Genomic DNA, 18,708 nt, shown 5'->3' with positions numbered 1-18,708 from the left:
TGAGAGCTCTAGAGAGCTGTGACTAGCCCAAGGTCACCCAGCTGGCTTCGAGTGGAGGAGTGGGGAATCAAACCCGGCTCTCCAGATTAAAGTCCCGCATTCTTAACCACTACACCAAACTGGCTCTTTACTAAGAAGTTAAAAAGATTTCAAACTCACTATAGCCCAGAAATTAAAGACTGATTCCAGCTCTAAGGTAATATACAGATCATCAAAACTGGGGACAAACAGCTTCCTATTACATGGTCCAATGAGATTAATGCAGTGATCCTAGTACTAGAGGAGTTAGCCGTGTTAATCTGTAGTTGCAAAACAGTAAAAAATCCAGTAGCATCTTTAAAACTAATCTTCTTTATTGAGGCATAAGCTTTCAAGAACCACAGCTCTCTTCATCAGATGTTCTTCATGGTCTACATTTGTGGACGTGTGTGATATTTCACTAGTCATCCTCTATCTGAGTGCTTCTGTACCACCTGGTTACTGACTCCCATCCCAGGTGCATCACCCCTACACAACAAGGTGAGAGATTGCCTTAATATGGCGAAAGTTAGAAGGGGTAATCAACTCCACTAAAATAGCATAATTGCTAACTTGCTAACTTTAACCTAATTTTCCTGGTAACCATGGCTAATAAGTACCTCCTAGCCATGAGCTGCGGTTAGAAGAAAGAATAGTAGTAAGGGACTGGGAGTCCTTCTGTGTGTTGACTTCACAGAGCTGGTGGGTGAAAGACTGGCAGCTATTGTAATCCCGTAGTGTCCTGTAGTTAGTACTACAGCAGTGATAGCAAAAACAATTGTGTCCTTTTGGCAGCTAACTTCAGGAACCAGCTGCAGAACTACTGGCTGCAGCTCTCACTGCTGCTAGGCCACTAGATCTTGGTACCTTCTGAGCTAGGTGGGAGTCATGAGCTATACAAAAGCAGACAGTTGGAAAGAGAATTAATGAAAATAATGAAATTAAGTATCACTCATACACCCACAAATATAGGCCAATTAATAGCATAATGTATGAAATTCGTCTGCTGAGAGTGATTTCTAGTTCAGCCTGAGTTTGCTCTTTTTTTAAAGCATCACTCAACTTCTTTTTTCACTGCCCCCCCCATTTTTATGATCTGTCTGAGGGGTGATTTCCTGTAATATGTAAGGCTATTAAAGGTCTACCAAGACATTACCAGCAGGAAGCACCATCCTGTAGACTGCACATGCTTGCGCTTTCTGTAGCTGTAATGAAGTATGCATGCCATATGATGGGGGCCTCTTTCCACAACCAATTACTGTTCTGCTAGTCTTCATACAAAACACTTCTTCATAATGAATAATAATTATGCTGCATTTATTGACACTTACCTTCTTCAGCTGAAGTCCATTAACAAGAAAAGCCCCTCGAAAGAACTCTCAGGGGTTCCAGCTCCACCCAGACTACCTCCACTAGCTCCTGTTTCCCTTGTTTTCCTACCTTGCGTAACTCAAAATGCCGTCTGAATTTCATTTTGGTGACATATGGGCTCTTACAGACCTCACTATTAACTTTTAGAAGGAACCCTATTGTCAGGTAGCAGAACAAGCTGCAACTGAACCCAGACAAGATAGAGGTGATGCTGGCCAGAAAGACTTATGTTGGAGGGATCATATCCACTTGCAGTGGATGGAGATAAACTGCCATCTCCAGAGAAGGTTAAGAGCCTATTACTGTTGCTTCTGTAATGCACTCTAAACTGAGCTGCCATTGAAGACAACCTGAAAACTTAGGCTGGTTCAGAAAGCAGCAGCACATTACTATCAGGGGTTAGAAGACAAGAAAATCTCTCACATATCTTAAAACAGCCAGTTTGTTTCCCAGGCCAAGGTAATTATATCCAAGGTGATTATATCCTTTAAAGCCCTGTGCAGCCTAGGACCTGCATCTCCACCTGTACATCCAGTGTGCCAAATACGGCCCTCAGGCTGCCACCTACTGGCTGTTTCCACACTTAGAGTAGTCCACCTGACATCAACCAGTGCACTCTATGCCTTCACCACTGTAGCTTTCCCTTTGAGGAGAAGGCTCACTAAGAGGGTCATTGTCTACTGCTCAAGTGATGCTGCGAGGCCATTTTATGAGCCTGGGCTTTTAATGGCGTACACACAGCAGGTATTTTGTGTGTACGTGTTATTTTGTTTTAAAAGACATCTTCAGCCACATGGATAGGCAAGATAGAATAAATATTAAAATAAAGATGCCTAAGACAAGCTAAACCTCCTCCTTGCTAGTGGTTAAGGATCATCAGCAACCCTCCCACAGTCTAGATTCAGCTGTTTTACTGAATTTCAAAGACCAACTTCTTATAGTAGCCCCTCGCCTGCTATTTTTGAGCCTTTTTGCCTTTTAAATTTCCCCTTAAGAGAAACTGAAGTGCCTGGAGCACATTCCTACTTAGAGACTCATCTCTAGTCAGAGGTGGGGGTGTCTGTGAAGAGATGGCAAAAGGAAGGGGTATCCTGAGAAAACATCATCAGTACATAAAAATAGCTGGAACAGCAAGGTACCTTCCTCTCTGGAGACAAGAGGCTAGGATTTACAGTACTACTGAACATACTGAGATTTCTGCATTCTGACAACTATAGTTAAAGAAAGCTACAAGCAAGAGTTTAGAATTTCAATTTAGCTCCCAGCAACAAACTAGTTTGCTGGTTAACCTGCATTTAGGCATCATGCTAAACTAGAGTTTAATCAAGTTATAGTTTAAAAGCTGTGGTTTACATGATGCCTGACAATAGTCCATTTCACAGAACGAACTATGCCTCGTTATTAATCTTTGCTCTCAAACTGTGGTTTAACAAAAGTTTTATGGCTTTGATTTTGTTCTTGTTTATTCTTTGGGTGATTATGTGCACATACAAACTTGCTCAGTCAGTACTGACTGCAATGCAGCATAGAACATGCCAAAGGTGGTGGTTGGAGGGCACAGTTGCCAATTCCATGATGGAAAATTCATGAAAATTTGTGGATGGCGCCTGGGGAGGGAAGGGAACTCAGCGCGGTATAATGCCAAACAGTCCACACTCCAAAACAGCCATCTTCTCCTGAAGAACTGATCTCTGTAGTCTGGAGATCAGTTGTAATTCTAGGAGGTCTCCAGGCCCTACCTGGAGGTTGGTAAACTTGAGGAGGTTAATTAAAATAGCATGACATGAAATAGACAGTTTCCCCCACCCTCCAAAAGGTAAGACACAGTAAAAAGCAATCCATGCCCATACATTTTCCAATTATAGCCACCCACTGCTCAAGGTAAACATCGAAACTTGTGTTGACTCTCAGGAGGTAATGGGGTTAGCTAAGAACTCAGATGAAGAATCTGTGTCACTATTCTTGCTTGATGAAAACAGTACATAGTTGGTATTCATCAGGATTTCTTTACAGAAACATGCTGAGACATGACAGCTAAAACAAGAAGTTCAAGTCTCATCACTCTTCTCCAACAGACTTCCAATTTAGAGATAATAATCTTATATTTGCAATAACCATAACCAAGATGTTCAACCATGGAACTGTTCATACCTGAAGTTAACTTTTGACAAAGAAAAATGAAATATAGACTAACACACAGCATTTGCAGTGATTTTACTGACAAGATCCAAATTGCTAGAACAGTGAACTTACTGCTTAACTTTATCTTCAGGTAGAAAATGACAGTAGCACCTGAAGCAGCACTGTTACATTTCAGTTCCTTTCTGGTATAGCTTACCTTTAAGGCTTCTATGACAAGATCTCGGGCTTCTAGCTCTCCTTCAAGAATGCTAAATAGTGTCAGTAGTTCAGGTTTGCTGAGCTTTTCCAGATTCATCTTGAACACCTGAAAAGATATGAAGTTAATAGTCATATTAACTATTATATATACATACTGCATATATATATATATATATATATATATATATATATAGAGAGAGAGAGAGAGAGAGAGAGAGAGAGAGAGAGAGAGAGAGAGAGAGAGAGAGAGAGAGAGAGAGAGAGAGAGAGAGAGAGAGAGAGAGAGTGTATGGTGATGGTAGAGAGTACACTCAAGTCTGAGTTGACTTATGGAGACCCCTGGTGGGGTATTCATGGCAAGAGATTAACAGAGGTGGTTTGCCATTGCCTGCCTCTGCAACCTTGGTCTTCATTGGAGGTCTCCAATCCAATTACTAAACAAGGCTGATCCTGCTTAGCTTCTTTGATCTAACAAGATCAGGCTCACCTGGGCTATCCAAGTCAGAGCATATATGCAGTATATATCTAGTTTAAACAACATTTGGCTTTCACTCAATAGGGCCAGGGTATAAGTCATTATGAAAAGTAACTTTTCCCTCTTGCCTGGCCAATTGATCACCAATTGGGAATGGGTCCCACTTATTCTGATTAGATTATTTGCTGTTTTGTCTGAATCTTTAACAAGGGCCATGGCTTAGTGGTTTTGCAACACAGAAAATCTCAGTTTCATGATGCAAAAGACTTCTACCTGAAATCCGGGAAAGCTGCTGCCAGAGTAGACTCAGAATCACACTACATGAGGCAAATTACACGCATATTACATGTGAATGAACTTATACATGTTTCCCCGTTGCTTTCCTGCTCACTTGCACAATGCGGTTACACTGCACTCGATTCTGTGCTTGGATTGGCACGTGTTTCTTCCCCATTCCTCCCAGACGAGAGACGGTATCCCATGATGCACCTTCTCTTTGCACATGCTCAAACCTTCCTCTGCAGCTTTTCTGAGAGGGAGACTTGTTTACTCAATTGGGTGTCTTGGGGGAAAAAACCACCGGGTTTCCGGGGGGGGGGGCTGAAAATGGGGGTTCCACACCTCTGCTGAGATCTTGCAGCTCAGCCTGCCAGGAAGGGGAGCATCTATGCAAAGGGGGTGGGTGGGTAATCTCCACGTTGGAAGCCACAGCAGCATTTCTTGCTGTTAGCCAGAAGCAACTCTTTCCTTCCTGTTTGTCCTCAGCCACCTCCGATCTCCATTATTATCTATGGGGAAAACTATGGGGGCTATCCAGGGGGATGGGGGTTGTGTTTTGCAAAATAAATTTACAAAATTTTGCTAACTATCCTCTAAAGACCCCCCAAGTTTCAAGGAGATTGGACCTCAGGGAGCCATTTTAGACCCCCCCCCCAGAAGGTGCCATCAGCTGCCCTCTTTTTTACTACTGTGAAGAGAAAATGACAGGAACTTGGGAAAACCATGGCTCATGCCTTTCTTGGGGTTCAATCTCCCTGAAACTTTGGGGGGGGGGGTCTTTAGAGGACAGTGAGGAGTAGGTCTTCTGCAAATTTGGAGGATTGGACCTTGGGGAGATTTTGAAGCCCCTCAAAGTAGGTGCTATCAGCCGCCCCATTTTTTTACTATTGTGAAGAGAAAATGACAGGAACTGGGGAAACCCGTGGATCATGCCTTTCCCGGGGTTCAATCTCCCTGAAACTGGGGGGGGGGTCTTTAGAGGACAGTGAGGAGTAGGTCTCCTGCAAATTTGGTGGATTTTGCTTGCAAAATGCCACCCCTGTCCCCCTAGATAGCTCCCCTAGTTTTCCCCACAGGGAATAATGGTGATTGAACGTGGCTTGCTCAGGTGCTTAATTGTGTTGCTACGATCTTTCTTCCCACTTCCTCCTTATCCCGACCGAAGACACTGCATGAATAGAAGGAAGAGGAAGTTAAGAGGGAAGGAAGGTGCAGGAAGGAGGAGTACGGAGGCAGGAGAATTTAAAACTTGTCAGATTAAAAGCAGAACAGTTTGAGATCTAAGGGCAAAAAGGGGAGAGGGAAGTGGAAGCCGCTCAAAATCCACGCTCTGAAATGGCAACTCACTGAATATGACCATGGACACTCGCAAGTGCAACTACACCAGTTACCCGACACATGCACAGACTAGAGCTAGAGGACACGTGTTCATCAGAGGTAAAATGGACACGAGCAGGGAGGAACAGACATGATTCTAGACACTCACACGATCTCATCTAATTCATCTTGTCTAGTTTGGATCATATTTACCTTGACAGACTGATGGACTGACAGGCAACTTAATGTATTCATGCAATCACTGCTAGGTCTTTTGGCCTTGTTTTGTAACAATATCCAACTCCCCATCCCTTAACTTATACTTGTAATATTTGTGTTTATCTGTGGGAACACATATGTAAGTTTTTAAGATACCACAATACCCTTATATTCACTGCAAGATTAATATGGCTATTCCCCTAAAGTTTAACTACTGTCTAAACAGCAACCATAATAGCTACATTTATAACACAGTATAAAGAACCTGAAAGGCTCAAATTTCCAAATGTGAAGCTGTACTACTAAACACACATAAAAGGTAAAGGTAGTCCCCTGTCAAGCACTGAGTCATTACTGACCCGTGGGGTAATCACAATGTTTTCTTGGCAGACTTTTGTTATGGGGTGGTTTGCCATTGCCTTCCCCAGACATCTACACTTTATCACCAGGAAACTGGGCACTCATTTTACCAACCTTGGAAGGATGGAAGGCTGAGTCAACTTTGAGCCAGCTACTGGAATAACTGTACTTTTTTTAAAAAAATGGCCATCATTATTATTCATAAAAGAGCTATCATTCACCTTTTCCCAAGGACTCAAACATATGTTAGCCCAGGTGGCCTGCGTACAACACAAGTGCTAGCACAGCAGTCTAACAGTCACTGATTAGCAGCTAAGTTAACTATAGTCTAACAGTGTACATTTTAAAAGTAGAGTGTGTTTGGCTTTTGGACTGTACAGCTAAACTGCCCCACTAAGAACTTCCTTAAATATCTCTAATTCCAAATAAAGAGTTTGGAAAACAATAGCTATATAGAATATTGGGTTTATGCAGCATAAATACAGAAAAAAATAAGATTCCCATTTCATTGCTTATTTAAGAGATCTAAAGTAGTTCAGTAACAATATTCCAACAATAGTCCAATATTAAATCATGCTAGAATCAAGAGAAATCATGTTCTTATTGCACAAATTGAACTTGAAAACCAAAATTTTAATAGCCACTGCACTGTAAATGTAAAGCTTCAAAACAGCTGTAGTGCCTAAATTTAGCTTTCATCACACATCTGAGCCCAGCTAATTTGAGTCTGTTAATACTCAGCAATTTGGCTCATGAACGGAGGTAAATATTTAAATGTATAACAAAACACAGTGGCTTCTGCTCCCACATAATCTTACTTCAGTCAGTGTGTTTTAGTAAAAACTCTATTGCATTCTATTGCCATCTATGTTGCAAACTATTTGGATAATATACATAAGCAAATGAAAACATATTCAGCTTTAAGGAACAGTACTTCTGCAAGCGCTGATCTACTCTCTTAAGATACTTTAATACTTTATAAGAAATGTTTAAAAAGTAGAATTTCACTGAATTCCCCCCAAATTAATTGAGGAGTGTGGTCTCTTCAAGATTGCTATAGGGTGAAGTTTATAGTAAAATGTTAGGCTTTTTAGCATAAAACATTGAAAATTTTCAAAGGCTGAGGTAAGAAAAGTATTGCTGATTTCACTGCAGATTATTCTCCCAATGAGAGAAAACTATGGCTCTTTCATACTGTGGCTGTTTTGAAATCTGATGTAAATAGTCATTAGAACTGTCATCACTGTACGCAGATAAATAAATTAACTGTCTAGGGGAAATTTAAATGGCTTGGAAAACTCATAAATGTCTGGTTTCATGATTTCCAACAAGACTAGACAATGCCAAATTGGTACCAACACAACAGAAGAGGAAGTATGTTGCTCTAAAAGATCAACAGAGACACAGGATACTCCCCACTTGTTTCTGAAACACTTCCTTGATGTACACATTTACACTGTTAGTGTAACTTCCCAGCACTCCAACAGTTCCTTGAACACCAATATTTCTATCTAAAGTCAACAATGATGAGTCAGTGGCTAGACCTTAGTTTAGTTAAAAAAACAATTGAAGTATTACTGCTGAAGACTAAAAGTGATACTTTTGTCCACTTGTACAAAGAGAGTACAACTTTAAACTAGTTATGTCTACAGGAATGTTTTGACATCTAATTAGTTGAACATGACCAGATTTTGCACACAGTTTAGGATACAAATCTGAAGTCTATCAGACATTTCCAAACTGGGAAAGATCTGTTTCAGGCATTACAGTGGCTTCCTGTACCTACTTAAGAGTATGTCTGCACTGGACAGGAGAGAATCTCTTATTTTAACTACTGTTGTTGAATTAAGAGGGAAGGGGATATGTGGGAGAACCATATTTGCGTACTAGCAACCTGCTCCTTCCAAAAAGGACAGGGCACAGGATTTATCATAGTTTTGTCCCTCGTTCCATAGCAAGGCATTCAGTGACATCCTGAAATTTTAGGGTTTTTAAAAACTGCACATAAATTCTTACCACAGGGAAGCAGTTGTCTATGACCAGATGTTCAGAACTATAGAAGGAACCAAAACCAAAAAAAATCCTGCAAACCAAAGGAAACAGGCTCATCTAAATCTACAGAAGCTTCTTTTTTGAGATGGAACAAAAATGGCAAAGGAAAAGATAAGGCTGGTGGGGAGGGGAGAGACTGAACATTAGTCGCTCATCCTGACATTCAGGGCATTCATGGTCATAGACAAACTAGCTTGGGATTTTGACAACTATCTTCCTCTGCAAACTAAGTCACCCATTCCTTGACAGTGCCCTTTCTTCCTTACAGCTCTCTACCAATTGAATGCTTTACTTTCTGGAATCTGTTTGATCCTGGAACATTTTTGATAATACCTTAGCTGTTCCATTTCTTTCTCTAATAAAGCTCACACTAGGCATCTGAGAAATATTACTTTTTGTATGGAAGTTAGCCAGTCTTTAAAGCCAGCACAAAGTGAACAAAGAAAAATGACTTTTGGACACTTTCACAGTTCCATAGATTTTTCAGAATAAATCTTGCAGATGAAAGAAGATGCAAAACAAAGTACAATCAAGCATCTTTACTCAGAAGACAGACTCACAGGGTTTAATTAGACTTATTCACAACTAAGCATAGATAGGACTGCATTTTCCATTATGTTCTATGGAAATCTTGTAACATAGGCACGCTCAGTTTTCCTAGGAGAATGGCCACCACCATGGTATATTTTAGCTTGGAAAATCTTTACATCTTGACCTAAACTATCTGAAATTATATTGGTATGCACACTTTTATCATGAGATTTCAAGTCACCTCAGGCAAAAGCACAGTAGACTGTTGTAGTCAAAGTATTGGCTTTCAACACACGAAAATAACCAAAATATTCAAACAATTCCGGTGGTGTTCACAAAAACTTGCTTAGCCATTAATAAAATATTATTAGGAAAAATTCAGAAAATACACATACAAATGTTTTGTAACCATTTTCCACCCACTCTGAATACATCCTAGGTGTTCTTTCTACAAACATTCAAAAAACAGATTCTCATTTGAATTACCTCCCAGATTTCTGGTGGCCCATGGGAAAGTCCCCCTTGCATTCAAGGGGTATGCAACTGAAATACAAGCTCCTGGGATGTAGTGAAAAGCTTTGTGCACCAAGAGGGAAGGAGTCCAAAAATTGCATCTCAGTTTTTCCTTGAGAGGGACAGAACACTACTCAACCTAGGGAAAACCTTTCAACATTTTGGGGTGGGGGGCTAGTGGCCAGAACACCACTTCTCAACCAAGAGAACAACTGAGAGGTAGTACTCTCACCCCCTCCCAGTAAACTTTAGAGTATTAGTGCCTCTCAAATTGCACAACATGGATCCAATGGGCTGCATGCACCCATGCTATTCTGTAAGAAAATATGAACGGATGCTTTTTATATGGAGTTTTATTGCACTACAGCAGAGATTGAAGGGAATTGGGTTACTTTAAGTTTCAGATCTGTTCTTTACTGGCTGTCAATACCTACTCAGAAAATGAATTATCTAATCATTTTACTAAAATATATGCATCTAAAAGCAAAACTAAACTTGAAGTTTTATAGCTATAGTAGCAGGATATTCTACTTACTACTTATTGACCATAAAGCCCCTCACGTCACATCATTCTGATTTGTTACATTAATTGTTACATGCTCCAGATCTTGCTCAACTATGTGTTGCCAACTTATGAAGATTATTGACAAAAAAAATAAACGATAAAATATTAATACTCTTCATAACTTCCAGAAACCAGACTATCTATGAGTAAGTATACAGAATAAATCAGATAAGAACAGTGTTTCTGAAGCATGCCATGATCATAAGCAGCCCACCCAGAAGAAACCTTGATTATAACTTTTCTGAAGGCTTACTCAACATAGCCGTAGGGTAGCTTCTCAAAAGAGAGGGCTGGATACAGCCACCTTTTCCACACACTCTTGCTTATACCAGATGAATTTGCTCATGCAGGTCCCATAATTTGCAGAATATTTTAGGTGGTCAAAAGCAGCGTTGCCTCCCTTGTTTATTAGTGGTTGGATTCCACCAACCCACAGTCTTCCCTCTTAGCTTGAAATTTCCTCTCAGATGTCTGGTGCTGTTTTCTTACAATAGATTACAATGATCAGGGGCCAGCATTTTCCTGTCATTATTAGATGCATTTCCTATCCTCTCGTGTACTATGACAACATGTGTGCCTGTTATTAAAAGAAGACTCCTGCAAAGAAAATGAATTTTAATGAGGCTTGTATCCATGTTGTGCTAGAAGTTTCAGCAGATTTTTTTCAACTGTAAAGTCTTGCTAGGCATAATTATGCTGCTGTATTCATGTTATGGTGAATGTATTGCTTCCTTGTGATATATAAACACCCAACATTTGAATTTCAGCATAAGAAATGAATCCTAACCATATTTACTCAGACAATACCTCCACTAGCTTCAATGGAATTGAATTTCAAGTAAATCTATACAGAATTGTTGCCTGAAATAGATAGCTTAATCCTTATTCCAAGATCCACATTTCCATTTTTATGATTATATACTACACTGATGTCTGAACATTTAAAATCAAATCCTTAAAATGCAAATTAAGATTATCTCAGCTTGAGAAAATACAACTCACTTTCCCACTGTCACCATCCCATAATCACTTCCAACAAGTATCTGCAGACAAATTATCCAGGAGAGAACCAGAAGCTAATTATGTATCCTTATTTCAAACAAAAATGATTTCTCTGCAGACCAGAATAAAAAAGAGTCCAGTACCATGCATCTGACGAAGAGGATTCTCAAAAGCTTATGCTACAATAAAATTGGTTAGTCTTAAAGGTGCTACTGGACTCTTTTTGATTTTGCTACCACGGCTAACTCCTCTGCATCTGCAGACCAGAGAATCTTAGCTTTCCAGCAATGACTGAATATAAAAACCCTAAGTTTTTAAAAAAGGTCGGCAGTGATCTTTTGCAAGAACAGTTCTCTCAACTTAGAAAAAATACTTCCATGTGTGTTTTTTTACAGTCTCACTCAGCAATATGATTACAGGATCTCCAATAAGGATTTAAACATTTCTAAGTACATTCAGCACTTTCCCCTTCTTAAAACATTTCCTTAGTTTGCACACAGAATTTGGATGTTTTACTACTACAACTGAGAGCTTAAAGACAACTTTTCTGTTTTCATATCTTTTGCTAAAAGGTAGAACTCCAAAACTAGGGGAGATACTCAAATATCAGAGTAATAATCATATGAATTCCTGCTCTGTCCTTTATTCTGTCACCAAGTTTCTGGCAATCTGCCTCTTTCCTCCACTATAAATTGAAGTTTCCAGCACTGTTCTGAGAATTAGCAAGCAATGATGCCAACTAGCAAATTTAAGCCTGCACTCTGTTCGCTACAGAGAGGGCTTGCAATATTCATATTATCTATCAGGCCTATGAATCAGAGGCTGTTCTCAAAGAAACCAAACACTAGTTCTTTAATATCATGAACATAGATCAGGCTGTGCAGTTTGAAAGAACCTAAAAAAAAAGATTAGAAACTACCAATGCTGCAGTGAATAGTTGCCTGAATTATTTGTCAAACTAGAATTGATTCATAAGGTCAGATGAACTTTTGCCTGTTTATCTGTTCAAATTTATATTCAGCAATAACAGAATGATAGCATTGGAAGAATACAATCAATCTTTCGAAAGACTTAAAAAAAAACCCTTTGGGGAGTTCTGAGCCAAGAACTATGGGAATAATTACTAAAAGGTAAGTTACACACAAGTTTGAATTTCTGGGGCTGAGAAGTTTGGGAGAAAGTTGCAGAATAATGGTTTCTATGTACATAAAGGATGTGTATTTGTTGTTTAACACACGAGGAATATTGCCATGGCTTAGGCTCCCCAAATTCTCCAAACAAAATCTGCTATATTTAGCTCTTTTCACTGTCATATTGGATTGCTATTTTTTCCTGACAGTGGTCCTGTATGGTTGAGCAACTGGAAACAGATGTAAATTTCTTCAACATGAAATGGTCTTACAGCTATCAAATGTAAAGAGCCTCCATAAAAAAATAGCCATAGGTCACTGGATCTTATGACTGGCTATATATCTCTATACAGAGAACACTCTCCCGGCCTCAAACACAATGTGTGCATGCAGAAGTCTGTATTTCTGCTTTTTAGTTTTGTCAGTATTCAACCTGAAGAAGCTAGTTCCATTTTCTTTCTCACCAACGATATCTCATGCACGCCTCCTATATTATGATAAGGGATTCTAACTGTATGTCTAAATCCACAGGTCAGAAACTTTTATGCTAGGACACAAGCCATCTGTAAAACTTTCTATACTCTGTCTCAAACATGCATTCTCACTCTATACTTAAGTAAGGTGGCTTTAGTCTGGTCCTTTCCAGATTGGTGAGAATCTGTCAAATGTCCAATCTATTATTCTGCTGCTGCTATAAAAAGGGACGAAACAACAACAAGCTCCCCTTCCCCCATCTTCATGTGGCAGACTGTGAAGTCCACAACAGGATCAGAAGAACATATTAGCCTTGTCCACCTCTTTAAAAGTTATCTCCCATTCTGCAGAAGGACGCCATGAGCATCAAAGATGACACAAAGTTGCTTTGACTAAATTACTAAGATTCAAATGATCATTCAAATCCACATTTTTCTGCTGCGTTTACACAGGCACTCTGCACACTACACACTTCCATTCTTAGTAACAGTTTGGGAGTTGACAGTAAGGGAAAAGCTTAGGTAATTAGCTGAGCAATCTTTTCCTTAACCAATCCAAATAAACGGTGATAGAAGGAACTCAAGCCATCCTTCTTCGGAGACAGAGGAGGAAATGTCCTCTTTCAGCAGCTATTGTAGAAGAGCCCAGAACTACACATTTGGTAATGGACAGAAACATCAGAGCCTCCACAGAAGACTGTGATACACATTTAAGCCTAGAAATCAAAACTTTTCCCCTCTCATTTTATGTGACATATCCCCCTCACTTTATTTATAGCCAGCCTCTCTCTCAAGAAGATATAAGGTGGATTTTGATTTCTCAGTTAGAAGGAAAGCTGCACTAGAAGCCTGATACAACCATGTTTTTAGAAAAAGGCATATACTGTCCCTTTTGGTAATTCCCATCTCAGTCAACTCAAGTAAGCCAACTAAAGAAAGCAACAAGATTGAAAATAAGAGGAAGCATGCACAGAGGAAAAACATGTACAGAGGAAGGAAACAGTTTACAAAGTTCTAAGACAACAATGAAGGTATTGCTATGTTAGTGGATTCAGAGATACTTGCTAGTAGTACCTTATGATCTACTATACATGGTATAACATAGTCATTTCATTAAATCTTTAGAATTGCAAAAACCAACAACTGTCTTCTTTCCATTCTCTCTTTCGTCCTGTAAAATCACCTGCATTTGTAGTGTGTGAATAAATTCTAAGTGCATTTAAAAGAAACAAATATGTTGGCTAATACAATAATTAAAAAGTTTTAAGGATATTTTTCTAGATATTTAGATCAAATAACTGACCTTATTTCATTCCATTTGTATCAGGTGGGAAAAAATTACAAACATACAAGTATGTCAGTTTATTAAGCTAAGCTTGGTTTACAGAAAAAGAAAAACACATACATTTTCATTTCAGTAAAGGAATTCATTTACTTTTAGAGCTCCTACAATTATAGACCCAACACATGGCAATTATCAACTTGTGTTCAGGGATAATACAGCCGCGGAGAATGCTTCTCTCTCTCTGTCTCTCTCCCTCTCTCACATACACACACAACTCCATATATTACTTACATGCATAAGCTCCAACTCCCCCTTCCCAAAAAAGGAGAGATGTTCAAGAAGTAGCAGAATACATGAAAATAATGACAAAAAAAACTTTCAGAAAGCTATTAGTTTCAATTCTGATTAAACATACTGAAAATATTACTTTCTGTTTGTTTTTAAAAATAACTAATAAGAATTGTTTTACAATAGACACTAGAATACTATTTTCATTTTTGCCATAATCACATTTAGAACATTTTCCTAACATCCCTAAAGAGGTTAGAGTTAAAAAGGCAACCAAACAGTGCAATCCTAAAAGAGTTACTTCCGTTTAAGTCCATAATGGGCTTAGACTGAAGTAATTCTTTTTAGGATTGCACTGTAAATCACCAAGAAAAGCAGGTATGTTTAAATATGGATTTAAGCCAACTTCACATAATTCAGATACAACTTAAATGTAAGTGCACACTAATTACTTGTTACAACTATAAACATACTGATACGAAACTAAATAAAGCTTCATAAAGTACATTTTAAAAATATTAAATTTTATTAATTTGAAAATTACCCAAATTGCTATCAGTTGCGAGAAGCTTGCAGAACAAGATTTTCTGCTTTCCACCAATTGAAGTGGGGGGGGGGGCAGAGTGTGTACGTGTGTGGTGGGGAAGGCAGAAAACCATCTTCCCCTTCAAGAGTGCCATTTTGCTACTACAAGTGCTGTTAGACCAGTAGAAAAAAGCTTTAGATTCAATCAAAGGCTCAGAACCCCAAATATGATCTCATTCAGTCCTTGCAGTCATGATAGGCTTTGTAGGCAGATCCTGGTTTCTCTCTTTTCAGTATTTTTTTTGGTTTTGATCTGCATATTCTCCCATCTTATGTAACTGCTCTGCCCACACACAAACACAAATCTTATTTGGAAGGAAAAAACAGACAAATCAATATTTTCTATGAAATGGAAGAGACGTGTCCATGTTCTTCAAGTGAAAAATCAAGGAACCGAGCCAATTGCAGATATCAAGTAATTAGTGTCATGGGGTCGGCGGGTGACACTATGTTGATTTGCAAAATCCTGCCTCCAGTATCAACTATAATATGTTGTGATGAGGAACTCCCCCTCCCCCTTTTCTCTTTATTAAGAAAAGAAGCCTTTTGTAAGAGAGTCACGCATTCTATTTTAAAAGATGACATTTTTGCACTAAATTTAGACTTTTTAAAACAGGAAATTTTAAAAAGAAAAGCTTATTACAGCTAAAATATTTCTATTTTCATTTTTTCTTGAAAAATAAATATCAAATTTTGTTCGCCCTTAAGCAATCTGATTTTGTACAAGCAAACACATACACTTGTCACACTGTTGTATGTTTAATTATACAGAATGGTGTTTAAAAGTTGGGGGGTTGGTACTTATCAATGGTGTTGTGTTGTTATGTTAACAAACAGATATGTACCTGTATTTAAGGTGAGGACAAATACCACCCTTCCATACACATGAAAGCTGTGATTCTAACCATAAGTCATATCAGGTATTGATGGACATCTTTACAAAATAAACATTAAAAAGGTATTGATGGACATCTTGAATCCTCACCAAAGCAGTCCTCCATACCTCAAGAGCACCAAGGTTTCTCAGCAATGACTACAAGTTCTAAAAGCACCTTCCTGATACAGAACCAGAAAGTTTCAGGACCACAGCTATAGACTGTTTCCAGTTAATCTGGAAAAATCTTAACAAGATTTCAGACACAATATGCTTGAAAGAAGATTCTCACCATTAACCACACAACAGGTAGGACTTTCCTTTAGAGTTGCACAATCAAATTTTCTCCAATTGCTGTACTCCTGTGATCAAATGCTTTCCTCCATCTGTTGCTTCCCAACTCTACTCAATACTTTCCATTTGCAAGTTATGACAGGCCCTGCTGTTCTGCTTTGTCCAATAACTTGTGCATCTAAAACACTTGCATATATTTGCTACAAAGGAAATTAGCATTTTAATTAACCATTTTACCGGGTCTGTACTTTTTCAACATACAAAAAACAGTTATATCCCCCTGCTATCTTCTGAATTGTTCTGATATTCAACCTGCTGCCCAGCAATATTAAACCTCTCTAAATGCATATAGCCCCCCCACTAGCATCCCTCCAATATTTTCCACCTTGTTCCATCTATCCCTCCTCACTAAAATACAAAAGCAAGTTTTTTTAACGTGCATTTTGTCACATATCTCACCAGGCAATATTTGCCTCCATTTCAAAAGGGGTCCAGTTACAGGTCCTGCTTTCAACTCCAAATCTGGCATCTGTGAAACGACGCTAAATCCAGCGTGCATATGCAAGAAGTTACCATAACCATTCTCAGCCACCCGTCCTAAAACAGTCCTGAGCTGTAATGTTCGTTATTTTGGAAACGAAATACGGATCGATTTCCAAAACCCTTCGGGAAACTGTACGCCCAATCGTTCGTCGCAACGCGTGGAGCGAAATCCCAAATCCGACCCCACTTCCAACCTCACCTGGGGTTCCAAAGCCCCCCTCAGGACGGCCATCCCACCTCACAGGAGCCTTGGCAGCCGCAGGGACACAAAGCGCCGCGTTCTCGCCCCGAGCACCTCGCAACTCCCGTCCCGCTTCGCTCCCACTGAAGAGGCCGCACTCCATCCGCTCCCACGTCGCAGCCCAGCGGGCCTCCAGGTAAACTCCCACCACTCCCCCTCGCCGGCTCCTCGAGCCGCACACCCCAGCCACCGCTACCCTCGCCCGGAGCAGCGCCGCCCGCGGCACGCCGGCACCCGCTTTCACCGACCTGGCCGCCGCGCCTCTTCGCTCACTGCCCGCCGTCGCCCTCGCCGAAGCCACCCGTGTCCCCGCTCGGCCCCACTCTCCATCCAGCCTCCTGAGGCAGCTCGAGAGTGACAGCTCCAGCCACCAACTGCCTTCCCAGGCAGCTGAGACATTGAGCCAATCGGCGGGCGGGTGGGCGGGAAAAGCCGGGAGCCGGGGGCCCAGATAGCAGCCTTAGCCAATCACCGGCCGGGGCCGGTGGCTAATGTGGAGAATGTGTGTGCCTGCTTCGGAAAGCTTGAAAATCCCTTTTGTTCCCGGTGGTTGAGATAGGCAGAGCGGAGCTGTGATTCAGACGTCACTTCCTGTGGAAGGCTTTGGTTGGTTATGAAAAATCCCACCAGAAAGGGGGAGGTGGCCAGCTTCTCCTCAAGAAGGGAACGGGACGGGATTTGAAGCCGGCAGCGGAAACTCCCGTTACAGTATATGTCGTAGTCTTCAAGGGGACGCAGAAGTATTATTTAGTGATTGTGTGTCTAGCACAGAGGCTCTTGCTCACGAAGGCTTATGCCACGGTACGCTTGTTGTAACTCTCCTAGCTATGTTTATTCCGAAGTAATTAAATTTCGTTAGTGACTTCGATAGGGTTTGTTTCCAAAGTGGCACGCTTGTGGTTGCAACCTTAGTTTTTAAGGTGCGGCAAGATTGTTATTGCGTTGATTGTCGCAAACCAACACGAATCTTTTTGACCTCGTGCACGGAAAAGGGAATGGATTTTGGGCGTGCGTCTGATTTGAAAAGTGTAAATGCATCTTAGTGCATGGAGCTGGAAGGGTTCCCAAGGATCATCTAATCCAACTCCCCGCACAATACAAGAAAATCACAGTTACCTCCGCCCCAGCCACGAGAGCCTAGCAAAGGCTTGCACGACATGACTTTCTGGTTAGATCTTTGTCTCTGAAGGGACTTTCATGCTTTACTAGAAAACCAATATAAAGTGATTAGTCCAGAAGTATTTGTTTATTGTTTTTATACTGCTTCTCTTCAATCATGATCTCAAAGTGGTTCTGTACAATCACTACAGCTAAAACCAGTACAAAAATTTAATATTCAATATTCAAGTAGTAGCAACTATTTGCATCTTTATCTGTCTACCTTCCTCCTTGCCATGCTTCTTTGTTGCTCCTCTGGGAACTATCTGCAACCTTTGATAGGTAGATCATGCCATCCTGTTAAGGTGTTTGCAGACAGAAGTAAGTATCAGGGGATGTGCCTTGGACTGATTTAAATTGTTCCTCAAGAAATGGACTCAAAGTTGCTGTTGTTGGTGTGAGAATTACCTTATGGGATTCCAGACGCAATCTTATGCCCCATATTATTCAACCTATACGTAAAAGAACTCTTGGGAGAAATAATTTGTAGCTATGGAATTGAAAGCCATCAATATACAGATGATACCCAGCTTTCTCATCTCACTATCCAAATTCCCTCTCCAAATTTACTGTCAGGCAGTAGATGTATTGATTTACTGCCTGGCATCTGTCGTGAAATGGCTGAAAGCAAACAAATTGAAACTGAACCCAGACAAGACGGAAGTGATGTTGGTTAGCAAAGCATAGATCCATGAAGGACACTGTGCTTCCCACTTTTGATGGGGTTCAGCTGACCCTTGCTGACAGCCTAGGTGGTATACTAGATCCAGTACTACTGCCAGAGAAACAGTTAAT

At 40.2% G+C, this 18,708-nt stretch overlaps 1 protein-coding gene across 2 annotated transcripts in view; it reads right to left on the bottom strand.

Annotated features, from left to right (window-relative positions):
* CTTNBP2NL (CTTNBP2 N-terminal like) overlaps positions 1 to 17,089 on the bottom strand; it is a 35,520-nt gene extending 18,431 nt beyond the window's left edge. The window contains exons 1-2 of one of the 2 annotated variants that reach the window (XM_054981262.1): positions 17,004 to 17,089; positions 3,728 to 3,835 (exon numbers count right to left, since the gene is read on the bottom strand). In XM_054981262.1, coding sequence (XP_054837237.1) covers positions 3,728 to 3,826 — 99 coding nt within the window. In that variant the 5' untranslated portion in view covers positions 3,827 to 3,835; positions 17,004 to 17,089. Of the gene's footprint in view, positions 1 to 3,727; positions 3,836 to 15,969; positions 16,091 to 17,003 lie in introns of those variants that run through there. The other variant, XM_054981261.1, reaches the window with a different exon arrangement.
* Positions 17,090 to 18,708: the final 1,619 nt, after the last annotated feature.

Source organism: Eublepharis macularius, chromosome 5, assembly GCF_028583425.1.
Source record: "Eublepharis macularius isolate TG4126 chromosome 5, MPM_Emac_v1.0, whole genome shotgun sequence".
In the NCBI taxonomy this organism is placed as follows: domain Eukaryota; kingdom Metazoa; phylum Chordata; class Lepidosauria; order Squamata; family Eublepharidae; genus Eublepharis; species Eublepharis macularius.
Note: the sequence above shows the minus strand (reverse complement) of the source record. Positions and strands in the feature narration are given on the sequence as shown.